The sequence below is a fragment of the Rhineura floridana genome, chromosome 3, assembly GCF_030035675.1.
Source record: "Rhineura floridana isolate rRhiFlo1 chromosome 3, rRhiFlo1.hap2, whole genome shotgun sequence".
NCBI lineage: Eukaryota > Metazoa > Chordata > Lepidosauria > Squamata > Rhineuridae > Rhineura > Rhineura floridana.
This window is the reverse complement of record NC_084482.1, coordinates 131,337,426-131,364,390: the sequence shown is the minus strand read 5'-3', so window position 1 is coordinate 131,364,390 and position 26,965 is coordinate 131,337,426. Positions and strand designations below refer to the sequence as shown.

Genomic DNA, 26,965 nt, shown 5'->3' with positions numbered 1-26,965 from the left:
TAGCGTGGCTGGTTGTTCATCCAAATTCTGAGGTTTTGGATGCTGAATCAGTGTGATATCAGCAAGTCACAAAAGGGGTGTGCCCTGAGCTAATCCACCACTACTCCAGGTAAGCAGAGATGACACAGTCCCACCAACCTGCCCTAAGCCCGTGGCGCTCATCCGCATGCCCCACCTACCTCTCTATTGCTTCATGTCAATGCCCTGTGCACTGTATGTACAGGGCTGCCATCAACCAAGATGGCGGCAGGGGCTTCCATAAGGGGCTGATGCCCCTGCCGCCATCTTGATTGATGGCACGCATGGATGCTGTGCTACATATGCACATGCCTGCCATCAATGAAGATGACGGCAGGGTCTTCAGCCCCTTACAGAAGCCTCCACTGCCATCTTGGTTGATGGCAGGTATGCATGCACAGCGCACACAGCATTCACAGCAACCAGAAAGGAAGGTGGGGTGTGCGAGTGGGTGTCATGGGCCCACACAATCTGTAGGGGAGCCCTGGGAGCTCCCTCTCTAGGGTCGGTAGTTGACACTGCCACGGATTGCGGAACATGAGCGCTATCCTCCCACTCTAAGGAGGAGCCCTTCAGGGGCCTATCTGGGCTGCAAAAGCCCTTGGCCAAGGCCCAGCCTGGCCACTCTCTGGCGCTGGCCCTGACCCATGGTAGGGATGGAATGATCTATCAATTTCATTCCCCTAGTTTTTAATTTTTCTAATCTTAAATTTGATTCTCCACATTTCTGCAGCAATTTGAGAATTTTTTTAAAAAAAACCTTCAAGAAAATTCTTCAGCATTTTAATAAGAATTTCTCCTAATAAATAGATTTTTGTATGCAGTTTTGACTAATGCACAAGTTTTTGCAAGCAATTTCTCCTCATATAATGCATTTTATATGTTATTTTCACCAATATATAATTTTGTGCACTTTCCCCCCAATATATGCATTTTAGTAAACACTGCTTGGAGAACTACATCTCAAAATTCAGATAAGTGCAAATTTTGAAGGATGGCTATGTTTTGGCTCTCATTTTGTTTCAGAAAGTGCAAATTTGATAAATTTGGCTTTAAATGCAAACTGAATCAACTCCCCCCCCATCCCTAGCCCAGAGGCTGCTTCAAAAAACTTAACTGACACCTCTTGGGGGTTAGGGGTAGCTCATCCAGTCCAGTGTTAAAATTCAAAGCCAATAATGTGTTACTATCTGGGAAACAGGAAAAAAAACAAGTCTTTATCTGCCCATTTTTTATAGAACTGATTGTTGGTGTTATTAATGCTGTCACCAGAAACTAGTTACCCAGAGGACATCTTATTTCAGGAGGAGTCTGTGCACAGCTAACCCTTCTAATCTCTTCACAAAATCATAGTTGAGCTTTATTCTCTGGCCCCTGGACACATATATTGTTCATTAAGTGTTTGGGGAAAACATTCAACTTCTGAATGTATAGTGACATTGTAAGAAGAAATTATAGGAACAAATTTCACTCCCAGGAGCAGCTTGCCATGAGACCATTCATTGTGCTGATGAAAGCTAAATCACTGAAAACAAAAGAGGAAAACCTTGCCCCTGAGCCTTGAGTGTGCAGCATAAGGGTTTAATTTATTTGTTGAACAAACTGGCAGTTTTCATTCAGCTGTTGGTTTTAATCAATTTCATCTAAAGGATCAACACATCCTCAGAGACACAGGAATGAAAAAAGGAGCTCACTTAAACAAAAGTTCCAGCACTGGCTTTCAGAAATGTTGTGTGGCCCAGTCAATGTTGTTAAGAACGCTTGAAAGGCACAGACTGGGAGGATGCTGCATTTAAGTCTGTTCTGGGTAATATGAGACAGCATGCAAAATTCACACATGTACAAATGAGGACCAAGCCACATGTTGCACACAGCAGCCACATATAATATTAGCTTGGAGGCTACTTTCTTGTTCCAAAAACTCCTGGAAAGGGGCACTTTGCAGCAGGAAGGGAGAGAGGAAGGATGTGCTTAACTCCTCTCCTGTCACTCGCTTTCCCCATGAAACCCCCACTCCTGCCCCAGCTTTGCGATTAAGCAAAGCAATCAGCCCAACATTATAAGGTGACTGCAATGTAACATTTAGTTTGGCCCATAAATTACCTTTGAGCTTCCTTTTGTACTATTTATATGAATATCAATATTGTTGTTCAAGTGAAAGGGAATGCAGAAGAGAGGCATTGGTAATGCAAATGAGCATTCTGTCAATGTAGGTTTTACATTCACAACTGGCCATTTTAAGCCTCCTGTGTGAAAATGTCACAAAAGTTTTAGATCCAGAGCCAGGATAAGCTTGGGACAATGAGATTCCTTAGATCTACAAACAGGGTTTGCCTCCCTACCACCAAAGGGCAATTACAATCCACAGCTCAGTGATAACATCCATTCACTGTCTAAACTTTTGCAGGGGAAAGCCCACTGGAATCAGCTATCTGTTCTCTTCAGAGAGGTGATCTTGTCACATGTTGTGTGTAGCCAAATGTGTCTGTCACTTGTCACCTGCAGGAGAAGGTCACCTGACTGCATCCTGTCCATTCCCAGCAGGAACTCCCCACTATTACCACCCAGTCTTCTAAGCAGAGTGTTGGCCTGGCTTCTGACACTTCTGCTGGTGGCCTCCCTTTGCCTTTAACCAGCCACATGGTTACATCTCCAACCCTCATGGTCTCTCCATCATGTGGCTCAGTCATATTGAACATCAGGGGCAGCACTGAATATACAGAACAACTGCATTGGGAGACCAGGGTTTGCAGGCTACCCCACACCCTTGCAGACCCGATACCAACAACCCCCAATGTGCAACTGAAAGAAAATAAGATGGGATAGGAAGGAAACAGTCTGGGGTCATTTGAGTCCTTGTCTCCAATGCTAGTGACAGAGGGAAGTGGTGTGCTTCCAGCAAGGAACGTCTCCAGGCTCAGCTAATCAGCAAGGTGGCCCCTTCCAAAAGGAGAAGTCCTATCACAAGGACAGTTCCTGGAGGGGCTGATTTTCATTCATGAGAAGGAAGGGTGGTCCATATTGACCTTCCTCCTCTCATGTTCTCCTCTTGCCACAAGTTGGCTCCCCTTCCTCTTATGTGGCTGCCGCTTGTCTAGGCACCCGGTTCCTCTCTCCATGTTGCTTGCCCCTCACTTTTTTGCCACTGCCATCCAGCATGTTCTTGCTCTTTGGGGGCCTGCCTTTGTGCCGCAGCTGGCGATCTCCACACCACACACGCTCACAGTACTCCTCTACTCTCTGCAGGTTGGCATAGCCAATGAGGTGCATGATGTCTTTGAACCACATCCTTTGTCCATGCAGCAGGCGGGGATCAGTCACCCGGCAGAGTGGGCGAGGAAGTTCCTCCTCTTGCTCACGCAGGAAGACCTGTTCCAGCTGCTCACTCTCAATCACCTCCAACATAATCTTGGTGACGGTCTGGGTGAAGCCATGCTCCTGAGCTTTGCAGTAATACATTCCGGCATCCTGACGGAAAAGCTTCCGAAAGAGCAGTCCTTGCTCCGTCTTCATGATCCTATCATCTGTTTTCACCTGGAAGAAAAGTCAGGGGAAAATAAACAAACAGCCACCACAGCAGAACTTCAGGTCCTCTCAGCTGAATGAGCAGAAGGACCTCCAAATGCTGGCTTACCACATTTTGAACTAAGTGAAAAACTACACATTACCATCAAAAGAGAATCTTCCCCATCAGACCATGAAGTCTAGAGTCTAAAATTACAGAACTGCACCTCTGTACTGACAGCATCTCAGGGAATCAAGAGAAAGGGTTGCTAGTTTGTCAAAAGGAGGTCGTTGGCAGCATTTCCACAGAAGTAGATCCTGTGGTAATGAGTGGCAAAGTTACAGCATTCCAAAAATTATATGATTCATATATGCTGTGAAGATATGCTTGAAATTATACGACCAATGCCTAGTGAAGATTCGGAGGTGGTAAGTGTGTGAGGAATTTCCAATGGTCAGAAATGTATCGTGCCCCTCCCCGTAACTAGAAGAGACAGAATAAATTATGCAGAATTATTGTCTCATTCACAAGATTTATTCAGGTTCAGGGTTTCTTGATGCAGGTTTTTTAAAAAAAATGCAAAGTACCTACAATCCCAGACCCAGAATACATTGCTGAAGAATGAGGAAAGAGAAAGCAGGGGGAGGGGGAACTTCTAGACAAGGAGTGAAGCCCAGAGGAGAAGAAACCCTGAAATGAGTAGAATCCCATTGCTTGCTTCCATTGATTTTTGATCTAATGTTTGTTTATTCCTGTTTTATTATCTCCTGAAACAGCAGGTCAGGGGACAGACTCCCCTGACCTTGCCTCCTTCCATATGGAGCAGGCTGGATTGCCCCAGCCTCTAGTCCTGCCTCCTGCTAAGGAATACAAGGCCTAGCTGTTCTGCCATTCTCTCCAGGTTGCACAGCATTGCACTTGTCAGATTCCTTTGGCACACCTGAGACTGGGATTTGGGAGCTGATCATTTTCTGTAAAGAAACCAGTTTCTTCTCATCTTAACATTCTCCCCATCCATACACAACTCCCCTGCCTATCCTTTCTTGGCAATTAAGCTGTGACCTCCTCTGGGTGCCTCACTCCTACTTATAAGCAACCAACACCTGCCTCCACAACAACCCAAAAAGGATATTTCCAGGGAAACAGCAGTTGTCTGAGTTAACTGCTCCACCTAGGAGGGCCACCCAAAATGCACTTCGTGTGTGTGTGTGTTTTAAAAGCACTCAAAGAATGACACAGCAGGCTCAGTCTTGACGGAGGCTTTGTTCCCCTCCTTTCACCTGTAAAATCCATTCCAGTCAGGTCCTATGACACAAGCCTCACCTCTACAGGAAAGTTGCTGCACCCAAAGTCTAAGCTGAGGAAACAGAGGGTGGAGGCACACAAGAATCCATTTAATGTATTCCTCCCCCCCTCCTTTTTGATGAATGACTTGCATTTATTTGTCTTACATACAGAACAAGGAACCCAGCAGGAACGGCACATTCCATTGCTCTGTGTGGTCCTTTAACAAAACTATGGGGGTGGGAGGGAGAGGGGGAGGAGAGGCTTGACACTGCTCCACTCTCTTTATGACACCAGGGCTGTCCTTATTAGCAATTGCCAGTCTTGGACTGGAACTTACCAGCTGTGTTTACTGGCCAGCCCCACCTTCAGTGCCCCTTTTGCTCCAGAGAATTTCCCTCAAAAACCTCACACTATTATCACTTCTTTCTCCGCCCAGCTTCCTGGGAATTAGACTGGCCTGCTAACTCTGGGAAGAGAGGGGTGAGACCTCACACAGTAGGAGTGTGGGCTTCTCTATTTTCAGTTTAATTTGAGGAATTCCTAGTGGAGTTCCATGGAACAGGCAAAGCTAAGAAACCAACTGAAGGAAGGTTATAGAAGAGGGGGATCTACAGAAAAAAACACATGAAGTGACAGAGGCCGAAGTACAAAGAGAAGGCCCTAAAGAATCTGCCAACATCAGGAGGGGAGGAGTCATCAGTGTTAACCAAGGATGGGATCCATTGGCCAGTGCCAGTTCAAAAGCATTCTGTCAACCTAACAGGCCAGTATTGATTTGAGTTTGTTCTGTGTCTGCTAGCCGCTGCTTTCACCAGTCCAATTTTTCCTCTCACAAAAAGTATTAATATTGATTTTTTAAAAAAAATATCAATAATTTTGAAGGAAATATCAATATTTTGAAAGTAAATACTATAATCATTCTTAATGCTGATATTTTCAAGGCAGATTTTTTTTAAAAAATCAATTTTTTAAAATAGCCTTGATATTGATAGTGAATGATAGTGAATATGCAAATTAATGCAAAATTCAGTACCAAATCAGAATTGGCCCGAATTCTAGCACATCCCTAGTGTTAACTGAATGCGACACAAGCCAACTCGTCTTTAGTGGCATTCCAAATTATTATCTGGGGTCATTTCCACACTGTGTAATCAGGAGTACTTTCCTTCCCAAGTGCTTTACTTATATGATTCAATTTCAGTAGAGACTGCTGGATCTCCTTTAGTTCAGACTGAAAGATAATTAGGGCTCTAAACCGAAAAGGAAACTCTAGAGGGAAACCAGTGGCTTGTCCACACTTAATGTGCATTTGAATCCACTTGTGTTTCTTTTTAAGTAGCATCGTCCTCATGATGTCACCCTCAAACAGCTCCTATTCTGCTGGTTTTCCCCTGCAAGTTCAGATTTCCCTGATCCATGGATAAGTTTTGAAACATACGATTCAAACCTTTCTACTCAGGACAGCGTGTGCATTGCCTCAGTTTTTTTCCTGGGAGTGGATCAAACATTCATTTTCGTGACTCCCCCTTCCACATACCGTACCTCCCTGTAACACTAGTTCTGTTCCAGCAGAGGTGGTGTCTATTTCTGGCAAACTCCATAACCATTAAAATATATATATATATTTGTGCAATAATGGAAAACTGAAAACAGTGATTTCTCCAGATCTTCTTTTTTACTGATTTCACTTTACTGTGTTGAAGTTATTATGGTTAGGACTAGGGATAGAAAGATCTGTCAGTTTCAGTTCTCTCCGTTTCTCATTTTCCAATCTCAAATTAAGTTCTTCATGAAATCCTCATGAAAATTCTCCAGCATTTTATTGCCAATTTCTCCTAATAAACACATTTTTGTAGGCAGTTTTTACAAATGTACACATGTTTGCAAGCAAGTTCTCGTCACATGGTGTATTTTTGTATGTTATTTTTACTCATATTTATTTTTATGCACATTTCCCCCTAACATACACATTTTTGTAAACATTGTTTGGCTGATGAACTGCATTGCAAAATTTGAATAAGGGTGAATTTCAAAGGATGGCTGTGTTATGGTTCTCATATTGTTTCAGAAAGTGTGAATTTGATAGGTTTGCATTTACTGAAACAAATTTTTCACCCATCACTCATAAAACTAATAATTTCCATACATTTAGAGGGAGAGGGTTTTTTTAAAAAAAGTTTTCCTATTGAAAATGAAGCAAGAGCATTGAGAAAATAGAGAAAAGAACCTGCCTCACCTCATCTCTTAGCTCATCTGGAGATCTGTGTACAAACCATTGCACCACAGCCTGGGGTGACTTTGGGATACATTCCAAGAAGGTGCTGTTGTGCTCTGTCCCATACACCACCTTTCCCTCTGTGCTTTCAAAGTCATCCACTATGGAAAGATGAGAGTGCCCATATAAGAGAACAACAGCTGAGCAGAAACCACCCATTTCCCTAAGGAGGGCCAGGCTGGCCTAATGGAACAGAATATTGTTGCTGGTGGTGGGGTGGGGCTGGGTTTAAATTCTTGCTGTGCTAAGGAATTGCTGCATGGCTCTTTGGTGCAGAGAGATCTGCTTCATGTGCAAAAAAGGGACTGAACTGAGAATTTAAGTCTTACAGGGTGTTTGCAAACCAGGTTATCCTGGAGAGGCCAGCTGATAGGAGGTCTACTCTATTTCTCTGTATTCTAGCTAAGTAAATTATGTGTTTCAGACCATATAATGGATTCTTAACAGAGATACATTGTCATATGCCACATCCATAGTGCAAAGCAAACATTTGGCCCCATACCTGGGAACGCTAGAAGAATTCTTTCAATGTATATGAAGCCTTCTCTATGGCACATCTATGACAACATAACAGAAGCCTCAGCTACTATTAACTGACCAAACTCTCATGTTTTCAGGGGCTATGGATGTGGCTTATGACATTGTACTCCTGTTAAGAATCCTTGTACCTGACAAGCCTGATGTTTTAAATCTTCCAAATAAGTAGCTGGAATAGCAGACATCATATTATGTCAGTCATATCCAAATTCATCACCCCTTTTACTGTCTGGCAGTAAAACAGTAGCCATCTCTGCCCTACTCTCACCTATTCGAGGTGATTTTCCTTCAGCAACCCCTGCCTACAGGAACTTCCCTCATTGGTCCTTTGGCTTTTAACTGTCAGTAATAATCACCCAATGAAACATAATAAAAACATGAGCTGACATCATTTCCTTCTTTTTTTTCTTTCTGATGTCATCATGCCCATATACTAAGTCACTCATCCTACAATCATTGCAAGAAGCTATCAACTGCAGAAGTGATCAGGAGGGCGGAGGGCTGAAGCTACCAAACAAGGCATTTGGCATTTGTCCCAAGTAAATAAAGCATAAGTTCATGGGAGTCTCATGGCCCCTGATCTAAGTGACTAATAAGCAGGTGGTGGCAAGAAGAGAGCAACACAACAGCAGACATGTTGCTAGTAGGCTACCCTTCTGGGTTTGCATGGCACAGAGTGTGTGTGTGTGAGTCACCATTTGTGACACCCTCCATATATGGCTGCCCCATTCTCTTCACAGCCCATAGCCACTGGCCTGGGTATGTACCATAAAGTTTCCTCACCTGTCAAGTTTTGATCCAGGCACTGGTGCATGGGGTTTCCATTGCGGATGTCTTGCCGGCGAAAACGACGCTTGCCAGATGCCTGGTACCTGGTGCAGGTGAGGCCATCCCAGGCACAGTAAGGGTCCCGTGCTAGGCAACACTCTGCACAGGCTGTCCCATATGTCTCACACTGATGCAGCTTCATTTGGGCAACTCCCACCCGGGAGCCCACATAGAGCATTTGCTGTCAAGGCACAGGAGGCAGGATTAGTTAGAACAGTAATAAACAGATCAATCCTTACTTTACAACCAACATTTTCAACAGCATTCCTATGAGAGCTAAGGGAATAAACCAAAAACCATTGCAGCGTGGTATTGATGCACTCCTTTCCCTCCAGTTGAAACTCCTCTTTTGCACCCAAAGAACAGCCTTTGCCAGCCTGATGCCCTCCAGATGTTTTGGCCTAAAATTACCATCACTGATGGAAGTGAAGTCCAAAATATCTGGAGGGCACCATGTTGGTGAAGGCTGCAGTAGAAACTTGGGTTCCACTCCTATTAGAGGTTGGAGCCGATTGTCTGAAGGCACTTCTTCATGAAAGCTACTGTTTTTGAAATTCACTACTGGAACACCAGGCAATAATTAGGGAAGATTTGTCAAAACTAAATCGAAAACAAATTTGGAATTGCAAACTATGCTGACAGCTCTAGATAGGGAATCCAGGTGGGACAGCCATATAAGGAATGTGGCAGGTCACAACAGAAGTACACTGACAGCTATACATGAATCTAGGAATAAACAGGGTGTTTCATGTTACGAGGAATAAAGGGTGTGTGTTGCATGCTTGGACTGAAATGCAGTGTGATTTCTGGAAATGGGGAAAGGGTAGAAAGGCTCTGACCAGTTCTGCTAGTTATCCTGGGGACTAAAGATTAGATGAAGATTAAAGTCGGGGGTCTTTTACAGGTCTAAACAAGCATTACAGAAGCAGAGGAATTTCATCTGTTTGGACCAATAAATAAATAAATAAGGTGGTGAAGAAGAGCAAAGAACAAGTAGAATGTACATAACTGGGTTTCTGCATGGTAGAATTGAACTAAAATGAGTATCTTCCCATTCATGAATGACACTGTTTCACAGAGAAGAATAATTTTGCATTGAGCCTTAGGATGGTTATGATGTCAAGGTAAAGCAAGTTTCAAACTGGGGTCCATCTTGGTGGTGAAACGTGTTTATATCCATTCAGCCTTCTAGCAGGAAGGGTTCTTGTTAACTAGGTACAAATCAGAACCCTGGGAGCAATCCCATAAATGCCCCACCCACCTCACCTGCCAATACATAAAAGCTACATACATAAGGCATAACTGTGAACTTTGCAATGCAGGTGTGAACTGAGGATCAAAACAGGCATGAGTTGGGAAATCTGCAATTGCCAAGATTGCCTGGGATTTAAAAAAAAAGTTTAAAGTTGCTGCGAGAGCCTCTGATCTTTATTGGCACATTTAACTTTTCCCATCCAGCCCCTCACATTTCCTGATTTACATCCTTCCCCCACTTGCTATTAGCTTCACTGAGTTTAGTTCTGTTTTCAGTTAACAGGATCTATATACTACTTGATTGCAATAGAACCTCAAAATGGTTTACAAATATAAAATACTTAAATACTTGTACCTGTTTCATGCTGATTTCTTACATATATTTTGGAACTGTGACAGAATTTAAAGATTTTGGAATTTGGAACTTTTTAATATTAAACATATCACAGGGTGTAGCAGACACACTGCAAGCTTTGCTGAATTACTTAAAGCAATTAGCAGAAGAAACTTCTTGTTATAAATTTATTAATTAATAAGGTCACTGTAATATATTGATGAAACCCTACTTACTAGAATAGGTTTTTATTTTTGTTGTTTAGGATATATGGGATGTGACCATCATGTCAAAGATAACTTATTTTGTACAGGTTACAGAAGGTCAATCTAATCATACAGCGAGGGATCATACTTATTACATTTTGGAATTATAAATCCCAGAGCAGCGTTCTATGAAAATGATGTTGTTTAAGATAACATCTTAATATATTATTTTATGGAGGTATTATTAACTCCATAAATTGTTGGAGGATTATCAACTGCCTGTATACTCTGAAAGTTTGTATAACAGCGGCCTCTCCTAGTAAGCATGAGTGTTTGTTGCAATTCAGAGATTCAAGAAAATGTTATACGTTTGGGGGGGATTCGTCTAGATGTCATCTGAGAGGGTCTCTCATAGCTTGTCATCCTTGGATGTAAGACTGCGGTTTGTTCAGAAGACAGTTAATAGAACAAGCAGAACTGTTGTGAGATTACCTTGATGACCCTGGCAAAGTGGTCAACTGACCCTGCTTTGTTAGGGCAATGTCTCTCAATAGATGGGTGATTCTGGAAGGAGAGAGTCTTGGCTATCAGGGCTCAGCTCCCTGCCCCGCCCTGCCCTGGCTGGATGTGAGTGTGAAAGAAGAACAGCTATACTAATCTTGTAGCTGGAACTGGGAACACACAGAGGCCTGATTTTGCTCTCTGTGAAAATCCAGTACTATGGCATGGAGAAAAGTAATGGGGGACCAAAATCAGTTGGAATGTTAATGCTATGAGCCCTTCCACCATAAGCTGCACATGTTTGTAAATACAACCATATCTCACAAAGACACCATAATCTCCCATGATCTTCATTCTAAGGAAAACAAACCCAAGATATGCACAAGTACCCATGAAATCTCTCCCTATTTGGAGATTGGGGTGCACGTAACAGAAACGCTGGGAGTAGGTATCAATGACTGTAATAACCAGACATACAGTCCTAGATCTCTCATTAAGTTTTGGATAGGGCTTTCTTTTGACGACAGTGCTGTACACCACCACCATAGCCAATGGCTTGGCCAGTATTTCTAAGGCCTCCCTGCGGAGTGATTTCTCCACCACCACACTTGTCCTGTAAAGAAGCCATTAGTTACTCACCCGTTTGACAGAGATTTCCATCTCAGTAATAGGGATTGGTGCCTGAAGGGAGAGAAAGAAACAGCCTCTCAGCTAAAATATGTCAGAGAACTGCCCTCAGCCTCCTCCCCCAGAGCAGCACATGCCTGTCCTGCATTTCTTACAGCCATTTAGGGTCGTTCAGCTCCTAGCTATCCTTGCACAAAAACAAAGGCACAAGAAAACCAAGCATGGTACACACCGACAAAGAACTCTGTCAGGGTTAGAACTTTAAAAATGCTGAAAACTCATATCCTATGAAATATTGCATAAGATAGTCTGTAACAAATATACTTGGGCTGTAACAAATTGGGATGTAACAAATATACTTGTTCTGTAACACAGACACTAAGTTAGACAGGTAGCATCCATTAGTATACAAATATACATCCATGCTGCTAAAGTGCGGGGGAATACATCCAAAGTGCATGTGGGCAAAGAGAGTACTGCTAATTACATGTCTATGTGTGCTATACAGTCATGATTGTTCCTTTGGTATAACCGATTGATTGTTCCTGTATATCTGAGGTGTATCAGTTTGCACACATGCTGCCTTGTTACTTCACCTTAAACACTTGAAGCTCCTCCAAAATGACTTCTTCAGCTGCTGCAAAGCTCCCTCTCTGAAGGGCTATGACCTTCAACACAGACCCAGCATCTAGAAAGCAGGGAAGAGAGAAAGAGCACAATGAAACAAATACAATTTCTGTGGTGGTCATCTGGCACCCTGATAGAGGAAAAAGCCTATTCCTCTTTTAACCCTTCATCTCCATCATGGACAGAAACAGAAGATCCAAAAGGACAATCACAGAGGAATTCAGTTGTGGGTGGGAAATTCAACAGGAAGAAACTAAGGAGAGAGAGTAACTAGAAAGCTTCAGGAGCAGTTTTATAAGAGAATAGAGAGCTTTGCTGAGGTCAACAACTCACATACAAAAAGGTTTTAACTTGATTCCGGGCTTGAGTCAGTCCAAAGTAGTGATGGGCTCCGTTTCTAAAATAATTAGATCGGCTATCAAATTAATTATTATTTCTGATATTCTCTATTTTTGCAGAGAAAATTTTGAAGTAGCAACTCTACATGCTTGTTTTCCTATTTATTCTTCTTTTCCAATTCTTTTTTTAAAAATTCGCTTTGAAATCATCAGTAGTGTGGGTGATACTTTATCGAGCTATGTAAGCTTTTCAAATGTGTATTCCCTTTTACTGATGTCAGTGAAGTGTTGATTGTAACTGACAGACAGAAAGCAACAGAGGGGAATGAGGTGTTGATTGTAAGCAGCAGGGGGGAAGACACTGACTTGATTATCTGCCTTAAATCTGCTCTGCAGTGCACTTGAAAAAGTATGTAACTAGGCAATAATTACAGAGTTCAGAATAAAGATTGATACCAGTGGAGACTTGTGAATAAATAGCTATTATAATATCGATAATTCTCTGCATACCAAAAAAAAATAAGTGGAGATTTGAAAAATGAAAAGATATTGGAGGAAAAAGGAATTGGACTGTTAACGACAACTGGGAGGCCACACTTAAAAGGAAATGTAAAAAAGGAGAGGATTCCATCCTTAGTCCAAAGCCTGGTTTCCCGTATCAGGGCTCAGCCTTGGAACATGCAAAATTCCAAGAAAGTGCCTCTAAAGATGCAAATGCTCCCTTCCATAAAGACAACCAGCCCCCTTCCAAATATTACATTATAAAAAGAGTGTCTGGCCCCAGAAGATGCCACTCCCCAAATAGTCCTAAGCCCTGAAGCCTCTCATGAGCAGCATTCAGCATTGCACCTGTGCCAAGGAACATGACATCGTACTGCCCATCCTCAGCTTCCACACGATCCACCACTATCTGTCGCAGGCGGTGCTGCAGGTTGATTTTCACCAGCACAGGCTGACGATGTAGTGGGTACACGGATTTGCTCATCAGTGGGTGGGCACGTGCAAAGTGTAGAACCTCATCAGGATAGTCCTTGGTGGAGGAGTACTGCCGGCTTGGCTGGTTAGTAGTTTTGCTGGGGCACTGGCAGAAAGAAGAAAGGACACAATTTCAGCTAAATGGTAGCTTCATATGTTCATACTGCTTATTTATTTGGGAGCAGAATCAGTTGGCACCATGAAAAGTCCCAAATGAACCTTACCTTAAAGAATTATTCTGACTAGAGCAGGGGTGAGGAACCTCAGGCCTGGGGCTAAATACAGCCCTATGCACCTCTATATTTGGCCCTGGGGGCTCTGCCAAGGCCACACTTCCTTCCTAGATACACTCTCCACTGGCCTTGGTTCACACTTTCCTTGAGTGTTTTTGTCTGGCTGGAATGTGGGCTTGAACTCTGATAATGACTCTTGCTTGCCTGGATGAAGCATAGGCAGGGGTCTGGGGGTGCATGTACAAGCTAGCCTAGTGTACAAAAGTAAATTTTATATTTGTTGCTCCATCAACTTTTGTCTCTGGTCCGCCTTATACCAAGTCAGACCACTGGTCCATCCAGCTGAGCACTGTCTACAGCAACTGGCAACAACTCTCTGGGGGGTTTCAGACAGGAGTCTTTCCCAGCACTATCCGAAGATGCCAGGGATTGAACCTAGTCCTTTTTTATGAAAAGCATGTGCTCTGTCACTGACCTACTAGCCCTTGGTTGTACTTGAAACTTGCTCTGTAACATGGATTATGTGTCCATCTTTTCTGATGTCTCTCTGATGCAGAGGGCACTTTGGCCACTGGCAACAAAACACTGGTTTTGTACTGTACATCAGAAATGTCAGCTTCCTGATCAGAGTGCTAGTCTCTTGCAACTTTTCAACTTGGTTTAATGCCTTGGCATGAGCCTTAACATTGCTCCTCAAAAAGGAACAGACATTTTGCTTATGCTATTGCCGCCCTGGGCTCCTGCTGGGAGGAAGGGCAAGATATAAATCAAATAATAAATAAATAAATAAATAAATAAAATTAAAAAACAAAATGAATGGGATATTTCCATGCATGTCAACGTGCAAGATACTTTTTCTGAAAGCCTATTAGTTTGTTTTACATGACGTTGCCGGTATACCTTACGCCTTCTAAGCCATAAAATACTGCTAGACACAAATCAGATCCACAGCCAGGGTCTGAAGGGAAGTGCCAGTTAATATCCAAAATCAGCATTGGTTTATGACAGCCCATGACTAGAAAGTTCTTAATTTTTGAAAGAAAAAAAAGCAGATAGCAGTAGGTCACCAGGCCAGGTTATCAAAAGCACTCTGCTCCAACGTCATGACAAAGAATATTAATGTCTTTTAGTGAATGTGTATCATGATGAGACAGTACCCTTGTGTGTCTTCTCCATCCATTTAAAATTATTTTTAAAATTCAGATGCAAATTACTTACAACTCCCGGCCTTGGGTAAGGCACCTTGCCCTCATAAGCTGCCCACTGATGGTCAGGGCCATCTTTATGAGCAAACGGTCCATTAAAAACCTCCCAGATGTCTGCCATACGATATACACAGATGGCAAAACCTTGGAAGACATTGCTGCAATGAGAGAGGTTTAGCCATAGTAAGAAACTATTTTGGGAGATAACTTTTTGCCCAAATATTATTTTATTATTTACTAGTGTGTGTATTGAATGCTTGGGTATATTTGGAGGCTACAGTAAATTACAGACTAACATTCCTTGTAAATGATTCAAAGTCATCCAAGAGGAGTTTATATCATCAAATATTCAGAATCACAACTCATACCACATAGTCTCCATTCTTCAAATTATCAGTATAAATATTGAAAAACTGACAGCTTATTACAGTTCCTTCACTAATAAAACACAGGTATCAGGAGAGGACTGGAACATATTCAAATACATTGCCAATGCCCAAGACTGGCATTGTTAAATGGATACTACATTTAGGCCGAAGTGCTTCAAGAGTAGGCCAGAAATAAAATCCTGACTTCACAAAGCCATCTTGTGACCAAGTCCAAGTATTTAAACTTCAGATACCATCTGTAAAATGGGCCTAAAATGAGGCAAGCTTTGAAATATACAGGTGGTGGTTACCAAACCGAGCTTAGTGGGATACAGTTTGGATGGCTTATTAAAAAGTAAGCCTAGATGAAATTTGTTTCTTATCTTGTTTAGGCTGCAATCATTACTAATGGGATTTATTTAAGTAAATGTTCATAGGATTGTGAAGTTTGATACTTCAGAAAAAAATCACTTGTTACTTGTACTGGTTCAGTCCAATGGAAGTCAATTGGGTTATACTTGGGTAGAAATTCAGTGGTCATCCTTTTTCTCCTAAATATTTCCTTTTCCGAAGATGCAAAAATATATTCCAATGTCATTTCATTTGAGGCTTAAAGTATTAATGCTTGTTGTCATTAATCAGCTAAATGTTACTTAGCAGCCAGGGCTGTGTGCACAGAGCTCAGGTCACAATACCGCTGATCAGTCAGCTGGCTCCCCTTCTTATCTGGTCTAAACTGCTGATTAGAACTATTGCCTATTTTCTGACCAAGATTAAGTACACACAGCCTTGCAGCTGGATCAGTCCAGGAACCATATATGTAGAACTTAATTGTGAATGTGGTTCCTTACCAATAAAAGGATTTGACCCTCAGCTGGATTGGGGTGTCTTTCAATAACTGTCTTACTTCAGAGTGTAACACATTCCTAAATATATGTATTTATCAGTGTATTATGATTTTGCTTACAGTGGTTTATATGCAATGTTAGTCCTACTCAAAGTTGACACATTGAAATTAATGGACATGATTAATTCAGGTCCATTAATTTCAGTGCATCTCTTTTGAATAGAACTTAGTTTGATATAACCTAGTGCCTTTGAAGGTAACCTTATTATTTATACATTCACAGTTAGAGAAGGAAATGATAGCAAGCAGAACGAACAGAATATAGACTTGACAATCAAATATGTTCAGAGCCCTTACAACCAAAGGAAAATAATGATGGTCTGAATTAAGGATATTTACGTAATAATCTATTTGTAACCTTTCTTTTTCCCTATGCAAATGTGGAAAGTACTAAGGGCCTGCAGGATTGACAAACGTCTTCTGTAAAACTGTGTGAGAGAGAGAGAAGGAGAGAGAGAGAGAGATCATTCCGATTTCCTCTTCTGCTGTAAAGGACCAACTGTCATAAGGCAAGGACTGCATATGTACACTGCTCTCTGGTGCTACTCAGGAAAATTACTGGCAGCACAAGTGGGGTGCAACACAGCCCTTGGCTACTGGGGCTTGAAGTTCTGGGATCTGAAGAGAAGCAAATGGACTGAATACGAGCCAACAGTGCAATCTGGCTGCAAAAAAGGCAAATGGTCTTTTAGGCTGCATTAACAGAAGTATAGCTTCCAAATCGCATGAAGTACTAGTTCCCCTCTGTTAGGCATTAGTTAGGCCTCATCTTGAGTACTGCATCCAGTTCTGGACACGACACTTTAAGAAGGATGCAGACAAACTGGAACAGGTTCAGAGGAGGGCAACAAGGATGATCAGGGGACTGGAAACAAAGCCCTATGAAGAGAGGCTGAAAGAACTGGGCATGTTTAGCCTTGAGAAGAGAAGACTGAGGGAAGATATGATAGCACTCTTCAAGCACTGGAAAGATTGTCACACAGAGGAGGGCCAGGATCTCTCCTCAATCATTTCAGAGTGCAGGACATGGAATAATGGGCTCAAGTTACAGGAAGCCAGATTTCAGCAGAACCTCAGGAAAAACTTCCTAACTGTTAGAGCAATACAACAATGGACCCAATTACCTAGGGAGGTGGTGGGCTCTCCAACACTGGAGGCATTCAGGAGGCAGGTGGACAGCTATCTGTCGGGTATGCTTTAACATGGATTCCTGCATTAAGCAGGGGGTTGGACTCAATGGCCTAATAGGCATCTCCCAACTCCTATTCCATGATGCTATGGCTGCTACTCATGAGCCCTTGTGAAGGGTTGCAGGTCTATTAGGAAGGGCGAGTCTTCCTTATCACCCACATTTCCTTCAGTGCTCAGGACTCAGGGATGTCCCCAAGATCCTGAAAACAGCCACAGAGCAAGGGTGGTACATGCCTAAGATAAGCATCAATGGTATCAGAGCTGAAGGGAAGTGGGAACAAGCTCACCCCCCCTCTTCTGCTTCAAGTTCCTCATGGAAGCCATGAGAGAACCCTTCCAAATTATTTGTGCTCATGATGGTATTGGGGTGGTTATATACGATCCTGTTTTTAATTCTGCTTGCACCTGCAAAAGTTTCAGGACAGTCCTACTGCTTCATTTCCAGTCAGTTCATGTCCTGTAGCTTCCTGCTGAAATCCTGTAATTTTTCATATCACAAATGTCTTGCAGGTGGGGTTCTCCCACTCATGTTGCACTATAGCACAAGAGTGCCATTCCAGATGGCAATTATGCAGTAACATTGGAAAACATCACAGAACAACTAATGAAGCGGAATGATGTATGGACGGTCCGGTATAAATCTACATCAATGCACTATTATTACATCAATGACATGTTGCACAATATAGGGATCCTCAGAGGAGATTTCTATGAAGTAGCTTAAGGAATATGGTGCTAAAGCAAGTCCCAGAGAGGTGGGGGGGACACCTCACTTTTCTCTCTCTCCATCCTCTCTGTCCTCCCTCCAGCTCTTTGTAGACCACCACTTGTTCTTATGTAATTCTGCAGTCAGCAACTAGATTTTTTTTTTAAATCAGCACTAAAAATTAGAAGCACAGAGTAACAAACAAAAGCAAAAAAACTCAAAACACCCTCACCTGATGGTGCTAAATAGTGCATAGATCTCAGGGCTCTTCCCATCTTTTGTCCTCAGAAGAAAGACATCCTCTGTTGAAGAGATGTTTGGTTCACAACATTAATGAGCTCTCCCATGCATCTACTCTGATCTTCGGCCTGCCAGTATACATTCCAAGGACCTAAAATTCTATTCTAGTCAATTACATTGCTTCAACCTCTGCCTAAGTAAGAGAGGAAACACAGTGAATTGCTTAGGGCATACAAGTAGTTGGGCTAATGAACTCTACTACTAAAGAGACAACTAGTAAGATGGGGTAGGGGACAATTTGGCACTGCTGCTGTGATTCCCAAATATCCTGCTAAGAGGAACTGCATGAGCTAGAAAGCATTCATGATGTCTATTTCATCACACTGCTGGCAACTCCTACAATCTGGTGGCCTACCCAGCAGGCACTTGCAGGATGCAACACAATCATAGTCCCCAACCTACCATTCACAGGACCGGCCCTACTGTTAGGCAGAATGAGGCAGCCACCTCAGGCAGCAGATTTTGCATTTTATAAAAAGATAGCAAAGTGTTTGTTGTTTATTTTCTTGTTATATTTTTACTACCAGGAAGAAGGAGAAGTGCTTGTGGGATCTTCAGATCCAAAATAACCTGGCAAACTTCTTCACTAGTTGGGAGCAAGTGCTATTTGCTGCTTTGCCCTAGGCAACAAAATGTCTTGTTGCAGCCCTGATCTTATATGACTTCCTGACACAAAAATGTGTTATCTTCATCACCTATTCATAGGGTGGGGAACCTATGGCCCTCCAGGTGTTGTTGGACTCCAATTTCCATCAGCCCCAGATATCATAGCCAACATAAGAGATTATGGGAACTGTAGCTGCCTACTCTCAAATGGGACTCCTGGTGGTCTCCCATCTAAAGCACTGATCAGTTCTGTCCTTGCTTAGCTTTAGCACTGCTGTAGCATCAAGTGCTTTCTGATTATTTATTCCCCCACTTATCCTCATACTGTCAAAGTATTGACAGTAATATTCAGGGCTTGGCTTCTGACAAACTGATCCTATAGAAAACAAGCATTTTTAAGTTCCAAGAGAGGAACACAAGCCTTTGTTACCCAGTTCATCAAAGTATGTGTCAATGCCATCTGGTCCTGGGACAGAGCACACCAGCCGGGCCTTGTTAAAGGTGCTCCACTTGTTGACAAGCACTCGTTGCCCCCCAGCATCATTCTGAAAGAAGAAGAGAAAACAATTCTCAGAAGTGGAGGCAGCTGATGTTGCTGATTTGAGGGACCTCCTTACAAATAACAATACTATTAACATGCTTAAGCTGTGTTTTAGGAATCCTTCCAGTGGGATCAGAAGCAAAACTAAAAACTGGGAAACAGGAAAAGGACAGATATTGGGTTCTGTTCAGATCACTCTTGTTTCTGTTCTTTAGTTCAGTGATTTTCAGGCTTTCTACCACAAAGGTTCACCTTTGAGAGCTATTCTGCTAAGGGCGGTATATAAATTGAAATAATAAATAAATAAATAATTTTTCCACAAAGATTTGGCTTATCAGGGACTGGGCCAGCCCAAGACATGTTGGTTCTTCCCTCTTTCCACATACAGAAGCCAACTGAACTGGCAGCTGAATCTTTGATAAGCATGCTCTGCAACTCCTCATCCAAGTTGTTAGTAAAAATGTTAAAGAGCACTGGGCCCAAGACCAAGCCCTGTGGTACCCCACTCGTTACTTCCACCCAGTTTGAGAAGGAACCATTGATAAGCACTGTTTGAGTACGATTCTGGAGCCAACTATGGATCCACCTGATAGTTGTTCTATCCAGCCCACATTTAGCTAGCTTGCTAATCAGAATATCTCAGGGTCTCAGATAACAATTGAAGTGTCTGGCCAGGTTCATATGGGACAAGGCAGTCCTTTAGGTATTGGGGTTCTGAGCTGTATAGGACTTTCAAGGTTGAGCCAGTGCAGTTGGGCAAGAACTGGTGTTTTCGTTAACAGGTTGCCATGTTCTGGATTAACTGAAGTTTCCAAACCATTTTCAAAGGCAGCCCTATATACAACACATTGCAGTAATCCAGCCTAGACAACTGAAACAAAGCTATTCCTGTTCAGATAATACTGAAGCTGGTAGAAAGTATTTCTCCTTGATCCATTCCACAGAGTAGGCGTGACTAACAAGTGGCCCTCTAGATGTTGCTGGACTACAATTCTTCTCATCCCCTGACCATTGACTGGGCTGCCTGGGGCTAATGGAATCAGAGTCCTATAACATCTGGAGCACCAAAGGTTCCCCACCCCTGTCAAAAGAGGAACCAAAGCTGAGTCAACCTGCACTTCAGCAATCACAGATCACCTGGTTTCAATGACGGGGCTAATCATAGGATTGTAAGAAGTATGTCTCAGAAAGACATTCACTTTCCTTAGACAAAAGGCCTGCTAGATGCAAGCTAAACACAGCTGCTAATTGAGCCCTGAATCACGTGGGTGCAATGTGTTAATGCTCCTGAGAGATCTGGCAGGTGATGCAGCTTAACCTGTGTTCATTGTATGCATTGTGTGACTGCAAAAGACACTGAAGATAAGAGAACAAATTGTCTTGGCTGCACTAAGTAGAGCATCTCCTTTGACTCGTTTGGTAGCCTGCCAGCTCTGGAAGTCAGACTGTATCCCCGCCTGCCTCTCAAACAAACACAGAATCCCTCTCAGTGCAGGGATTGATTAATCCAATAAATAACTACTTCATTGTTGTGTCTTAATGTTTATTTCTAGGATTAGGGGGACAGCAAGGAATTCACAGCCAACAGAAATGTTCTGTTTGTATGGAAAACTGCCATCTCTCCTCTCTATCCCCAACCTGGTGCGTACTGTTTGGTACTTGTTCCAAATAAGCTGAATTATTACAGGCAGGCGCCACTACAATAATTTCCAGCAGACTTTTTTTTTCTCCCCAACATCTTTGCAACAGGGGAGCTTTTGCTTTTCAGTGGCAGAGGTAGGAACTGAACCCAGCTCTTAGGCACTTCATCCCATTAGCACGTCTTTCAGGCTTCCCAGAGGCTAAAGACTTATTGTTGCTTATCCTATTTAGTGACTATGCTGCTGACTCTATCAACTTGATGAATGATAAGTGGGGTTTGGACCATCACCGCATATACATTAAGAGCAATCTTAACCCTCTGAGTCCTGTTGCTTATGTAGCTAAAAAGGAGGTATCTGTACAAAAAGTCCTTAGGGAGGGAAAAATATATAAGGAAACCCTCCCTACTCCCAACAATCTCAGTGAAGATTGAGCATGCTCAGTGTGCACAGAATGCTGACTGACAAGGAAATGGAACAGGAGCACTCCATACTGCAACATTTTGTTGCAGGACCCACTGGTTGAATTTTCATGAAGATTCAAACCACTCTAGTGAGCCTTTGAAATCTACGTTTGTCTTTGTAATCTCCAGGCGATGATTTGACCACGCAATTTGATATTTATTCAGACACTTTCCCCTAACATACTGGTCAAATGTTCACAGATGAAATTAGAAACATGTTGTTTGGGACACCCTAGAACTCACACTAAGGACACCGGCTGTTCTTCTCCTCCCTATTACTCATAATCAAAGGATTTTTGCTGCCTGCTCTTTTATTTTATTTATATCCCACCCTTCCTCCCAAGACAGCAAACAAAAACACTAAAAGCACTTTAAAACATCTTAAAAACAAAACTTCTTAATAATATATTAAAGCAAAACTTCTTAAAAACATATTTAAAAAACAAACTTTTAAAACATCTTAGAAAGCAATTCCAACTCAGATGCAGACTGGGATAAGGTCTCTACTTAAAAGGCTTGTTGAAAGAGGAAGGTTTCCAGTAGGCCTGTCTAATATTTAAGGGGAGGGAATTCCAAAGTGTCAGTGCCACAACATTAAAGGTCTGCTTCCTATGTTGTGTGGAACGAAACTTCTGATAAGATGGTATCACCAGGAGGCCCTCACCTGCAGAGCACAGTGATCACCTGGGTATATAAGAGGTAAGGCGAACTTTCAGGTATCCTGGTCCCAATCTGCATAGGGCTTTTTATACCAAAGTTAGAATCTTGAACTTGGCCTAGTAGCTAATGGGCAGCCAGTGCAATTCTTTCAGCAGGGGTAACATTTTGGCTATACCCTGCTCCTGTGAGCAATCACACCACTGCATTTGGATCAGCTGCAACTTTCAGATCAACCTCAGGGCAGCCCCACATAGAGCACATTATAGTAATCCAGCCTGGAGGTTACCAGTGTTAAGGATAATTGTGATCTTCTGTTCCCTTTTTGGTACTACAGTTCACCTAGGCCAACATCAGCTTGGGCTTTATGGGAAATAGAACCAAAGTGGCCTTTATTTGACTTTTGATATAAAATGTCGGTTTATTTCCTGGTGACCTGACCCTTACCTACATTCCAGTGGCTCGCATAATAAAAGCCGGTTTAAGCTGGAAACTTCCCTGCTATGCATTTCTTTATCACAATCATGTAGCCTTGCTTATTGTTGCTAATGTGCCTTACACAAGAATGTCAAATGCTGTTCCTATGCCCCTCATATCCTTGACTTGTTCTATTCCTTTGATATGCAAGCAAAGCAATATCATGACTGTCTCTAGTTTATAGGGGGCGCCCGGTTGCAGCTGGGCCTCCCCCCCATAACTGTCTTTGTCTACTGTTACTTGGTGCTTATCTCAAGGACATGTGAAATAGGCAGACATGAAGTCTGGAAGATAGTTTTGATGTTTCCAATTGTGCCCCTTTCCTGTACCCCTTTACCTCCTTTCATATGCTCCTGAAACTGTAATTATGGACAACTGCTTCTTTTGTTATTATGACGTGTACCCGATATTGTAAACTTCGGGGTAAGCCTATATATTCTCTGACTTCCAAATAAACGGGGTTCCCATGCTCGCAGGCTTTGGCGTGTAAGTATTGGGTCCCCTTTGCAAAGGCTTTTTTCGTGTGTTACTTGGTCTCTGGCAGTGGGTTCATTTGCACCCAGCTCCGCACTCTTCCCGGGTGTAATAAGAGAGTTGGGGAGACAGGGCGGCTTGCGTGTTGGGTTTGGACCTAACAATTGGGGGCTTGTCCGGGATCCCTTGTGCGGACCCCCTTTTTGCCATTGCACCCCTTTATTTGATAACAGGCGCCACGAGAATTTTTTTCTCGGTTATCAATAAAGCGGACGGCTTTGACATTTAGGGGATAAAGCATAGCTGAGGAAAGAAACCCGCTGACAGACGCCATGGGAAATAAAGGGAGCGTGCCGGTAAAGGACAGCCCCTTGGGAATTATGTGCATGCTGTGGCAAGAAGAGGAATTGCCGGTTAGAAGGAGAGGCCTAAAAAAGAAAAAGATGATAGAGCTCTGTGAGGAAGAGTGGCCACGGATGACTGCAGTGTCGGCACCGGGTGAACGGTGGCCGAGGGGTGGGTCCTTTGAAACCGCTCCGTTGCTGGGAGTGCGGAGGCGGATTGGGGATACCCACCCGGATCAATTGGAATTTTGGCTCCTATGGAAAATAGGGTCGCAAAAATGGGATAGTCTTACTTTGATGGCAGTTAGAACTTTGTCCATTGAGGAACCCCCTCCTCAGTATTTTAATGATGATACGTCTTTTAAAAGAACGGTCCTTACCCGTTCTATAATACCTTCCGCTCCAGATCCGCCACCAGCTCCCGGAGGCGGGTATCCCAATTTGGAGGAGAAGGGTTTTTCAACTATCTCAGAACAGGAGACAGATGAAAAAGGAAAAGAGAAGGGGGCCTCAGGGGGTGTGGACACGTGCCAGCGAAACAAGGATAAGAAAAGGAAGGAGGCAGAGGCGTTGGAGATGCCTCTTGTTATACATGACCAACCGTACGTGGATGGCCGTGGGGGCATCCAGCGTACAGAGGTAGTGGAGTTGAAAAGTTGGCTAGAATGGGATTTGAAGGAATGGAGCACCATGGCTGGGACCTTTGGGGAACAGCCGAGAAAAATTAGAGAATTGCTAGCCAGACTGTTTGAAAGCCACAATCCGACGTACTCGGATGTGGAGCATTTGTTAAGAAGAGTTCTGACAGGTGAAGAACGTAGCAGATTGTGGACGTTGGAGACTGCTTGGGCCGCGGAGGCGGCGGTAAACAGGGCTTGGCCGGAACGAGCTCAGACGGCTGCAGCCTGGGCAGCGGGAGACTGGACGCAGCCTCGCCGCGCTCAGTTGCAGACCAATAGAGATAGGATTTTGAGGCACTTAGAGCGAATGTCACAGAAACCCCCCAACCAAGCTAAATTTATGGCAATCAAACAAGAGGCCGGCGAACCTCCCAGGAAATTCTGGTCGCGCTTGTTAGAGGGAGCACGCAGTTATACTAATCTGGACCCCGAAAACGTGCTGGACCACCCGACCCTCATTGCTAATTTCGTCCACCAAGCGCAACCAGCGGTGAGGGATTTCTTTTTGAATTTTAGACCCGGATGGGGGGGGGAGGCTGTGACTGTGATTTTGGAAGTGGCGGACTTTGTTTGGGATAAGGATAAGGAGAAAACGAGGAAAAAGGAAAAGAAAGAGGACTTTGAAATGTTGGCTCTTGCTATAAGAGGCCAGCCACCAAATAGAGGATTTCGAGGTAGGGGTAGAGGCTTTCCGAGGGGGCCGAGAGCCGGAATGCAGAGAGGAAGGGGACAAATGAGGAATTCTTGGCAAGGAGATAGAGCTTGCTTCCAGTGTGGTGAATACACTCATTTCAAGAAGGACTGTCCGTGGAGGACAGGGGACTTGCAACAAAATACTAACAACCCCTTTTACCCAGATTTCGTAGGTACAGATGCGAACGCTGGGTTCCCACCCCCGCCTCCGCCTGTTGCTGCTCAGCAAACACCGGCTTCATGGGACCAGTACGGCGGGCGGCAAATACCGCAGCAAAATCAGCAATGACTACCCATAGGGAGGGAGGGACTGGGAGCAGGGTTAATGAATCTTATGTCTTTGGCAGGTCTTTTCCTCTCTCTCTCTCTCCCAACCCAGGAACCCAGGCTTTCCTTGGACATACAGGGGCAAGCGGTGACCTTTTTAGTAGACACAGGAGCCACATATTCTCTGATAAATGTTATTTCTGAAACTTGGTTAAGTAGAGAAGTAAAAATGACAATGGGGGTAGACGGAAACCCCACACCCATGTGCGTCACGTTACCATTGCAAGTGAAATACAATGATAAGATGTTTAACCATGTCTTTCTCTATTCTGCTTCATGCCCTATTTCTTTGATGGGTCGCGATATGTTGTGTAAACTGGAGGCTACCTTAACCTGCACCCCTGAAGGGGTGGGCTTACTGATGAGTGTTTTGGGGGTACCAGAAGGGAATACAATTAAACACAAACACCTAGGTTATCATCTGCCAGAGGATCTTGCCGACTTGCCGCCGGATCTATGGGGCACAGAGGATACGGATGTAGGACTGTTGCGATCAGTGAGCCCTGTTAGAATCCAGGTAAAACCGTTCCTCCCTCCGCCAAATGTCGCTCAGTACCCCTTGTCTTTAGAAGCCCGAGAAGGCATACGCCCTATAATCGAAGGGTTCATCGCCAAGGGAGTCATCCGGCCACAGCGAACCCCCTGCAACACGCCCATTCTACCAATAAAGAAACCACCCAAGAAACCAGGAGATCCCATTAGATGGAGATTTTGCCAAGACTTAAGGGCAGTAAACAGGTATGTGGTTCCTTTGCATACTGTTGTTCCAGACCCAGTGACGATCATTAGCCAGATTCCGTGGGACGCTAAGTGGTTCACCGTCATTGATTTAAAAAATGCCTTTTTTAGCATTCCTCTCCACCCAGACTCGCAGCATTTGTTCGGGTTCGAATGGGACCAACGCTCTTTCGTGTGGACAAGAATCCCACAGGGATACTGTGATAGTCCCGGGGTGTTTAGCCAATGTTTGAGGGACGATCTCGAAGGGTTCACCCCAAAAAGGGGCTCCGTGTTGGTGTTGTACGTTGATGACATCCTGATTGCTAACGAACACCAGGGGGCGCTGCGAGAAGACGGTAAGGCCTTTTTGCTATATTTACACTCAAGGGGTCATAAAATAGACCCGAAGAAAATCCAGTGGCTGTCAGAAAGAGTGAAATACTTGGGGTTCATTTTGACACCGGAGGGACGGCAAATGGACCCGGGGCGCGTTACCACTATACAGAACTGCCCACTTCCTAAAACCAAGAGACAGTTAAGAGGGTTCCTGGGCTTGATTGGGTTTTGCAGACCATGGCTACCATCTTGCGGCGAATTGAGTAAACCGCTGCATGCGCTCACTGCAAGTAAAGCTCCTGATCTGATACAATGGAGCCAGGACAATGAAAAGGCATTTGAATTATTGAAACAGAGTGTGGCCACATCAATGTCTCTGAAACCGCCGAATTACAGTAAACCTTTTCATTTGTTTGTCCACGAAAGGTCGGGGGTGGCTAGTGGGGTCCTGACGCAGCTGTATGGCCCCAGCCACTTCCCAGTGGCGTTTTACTCACAACAGATTGATAATGTAGCCCGCGGAACCCCCACCTGTACTCGCACACTGACCGCAGCAGCCCTGCTTCTAACTAAAGTAAAAGGACTGACTCTAGGACACTCCACCACTGTCTGGACTTCGCACGCGTTATCCGCCTTGTTACGCAAAGGCACCACGCAGGTATTTTCAGCCCAGAGACAGCAACAGCTAGAGGCGGAACTTCTGGAGGACCCCAATGTGCGGTTTGAACGTTGCGGACCGTTAAACCCGGCTACTCTCTTACCTGAGCTACCTCCACCCCTCCCG

The 26,965-nt window shown here is 43.7% G+C and overlaps 1 protein-coding gene across 1 annotated transcript in view; it reads right to left on the bottom strand.

Annotated features, from left to right (window-relative positions):
* Nucleotides 1–833: 833 nt before the first annotated feature.
* SEMA3G (semaphorin 3G) overlaps nucleotides 834–26,965 on the bottom strand; it is a 137,124-nt gene continuing 110,992 nt past the window's right edge. The window contains exons 8-16 of the mRNA XM_061617928.1: nucleotides 19,259–19,373; nucleotides 18,155–18,224; nucleotides 14,764–14,908; nucleotides 13,187–13,418; nucleotides 11,969–12,060; nucleotides 11,385–11,426; nucleotides 8,406–8,631; nucleotides 7,047–7,186; nucleotides 834–3,552 (exon numbers count right to left, since the gene is read on the bottom strand). Coding sequence (XP_061473912.1) covers nucleotides 3,094–3,552; nucleotides 7,047–7,186; nucleotides 8,406–8,631; nucleotides 11,385–11,426; nucleotides 11,969–12,060; nucleotides 13,187–13,418; nucleotides 14,764–14,908; nucleotides 18,155–18,224; nucleotides 19,259–19,373 — 1,521 coding nt within the window. The 3' untranslated portion in view covers nucleotides 834–3,093. The remainder of the gene's footprint in view (nucleotides 3,553–7,046; nucleotides 7,187–8,405; nucleotides 8,632–11,384; nucleotides 11,427–11,968; nucleotides 12,061–13,186; nucleotides 13,419–14,763; nucleotides 14,909–18,154; nucleotides 18,225–19,258; nucleotides 19,374–26,965) is intronic.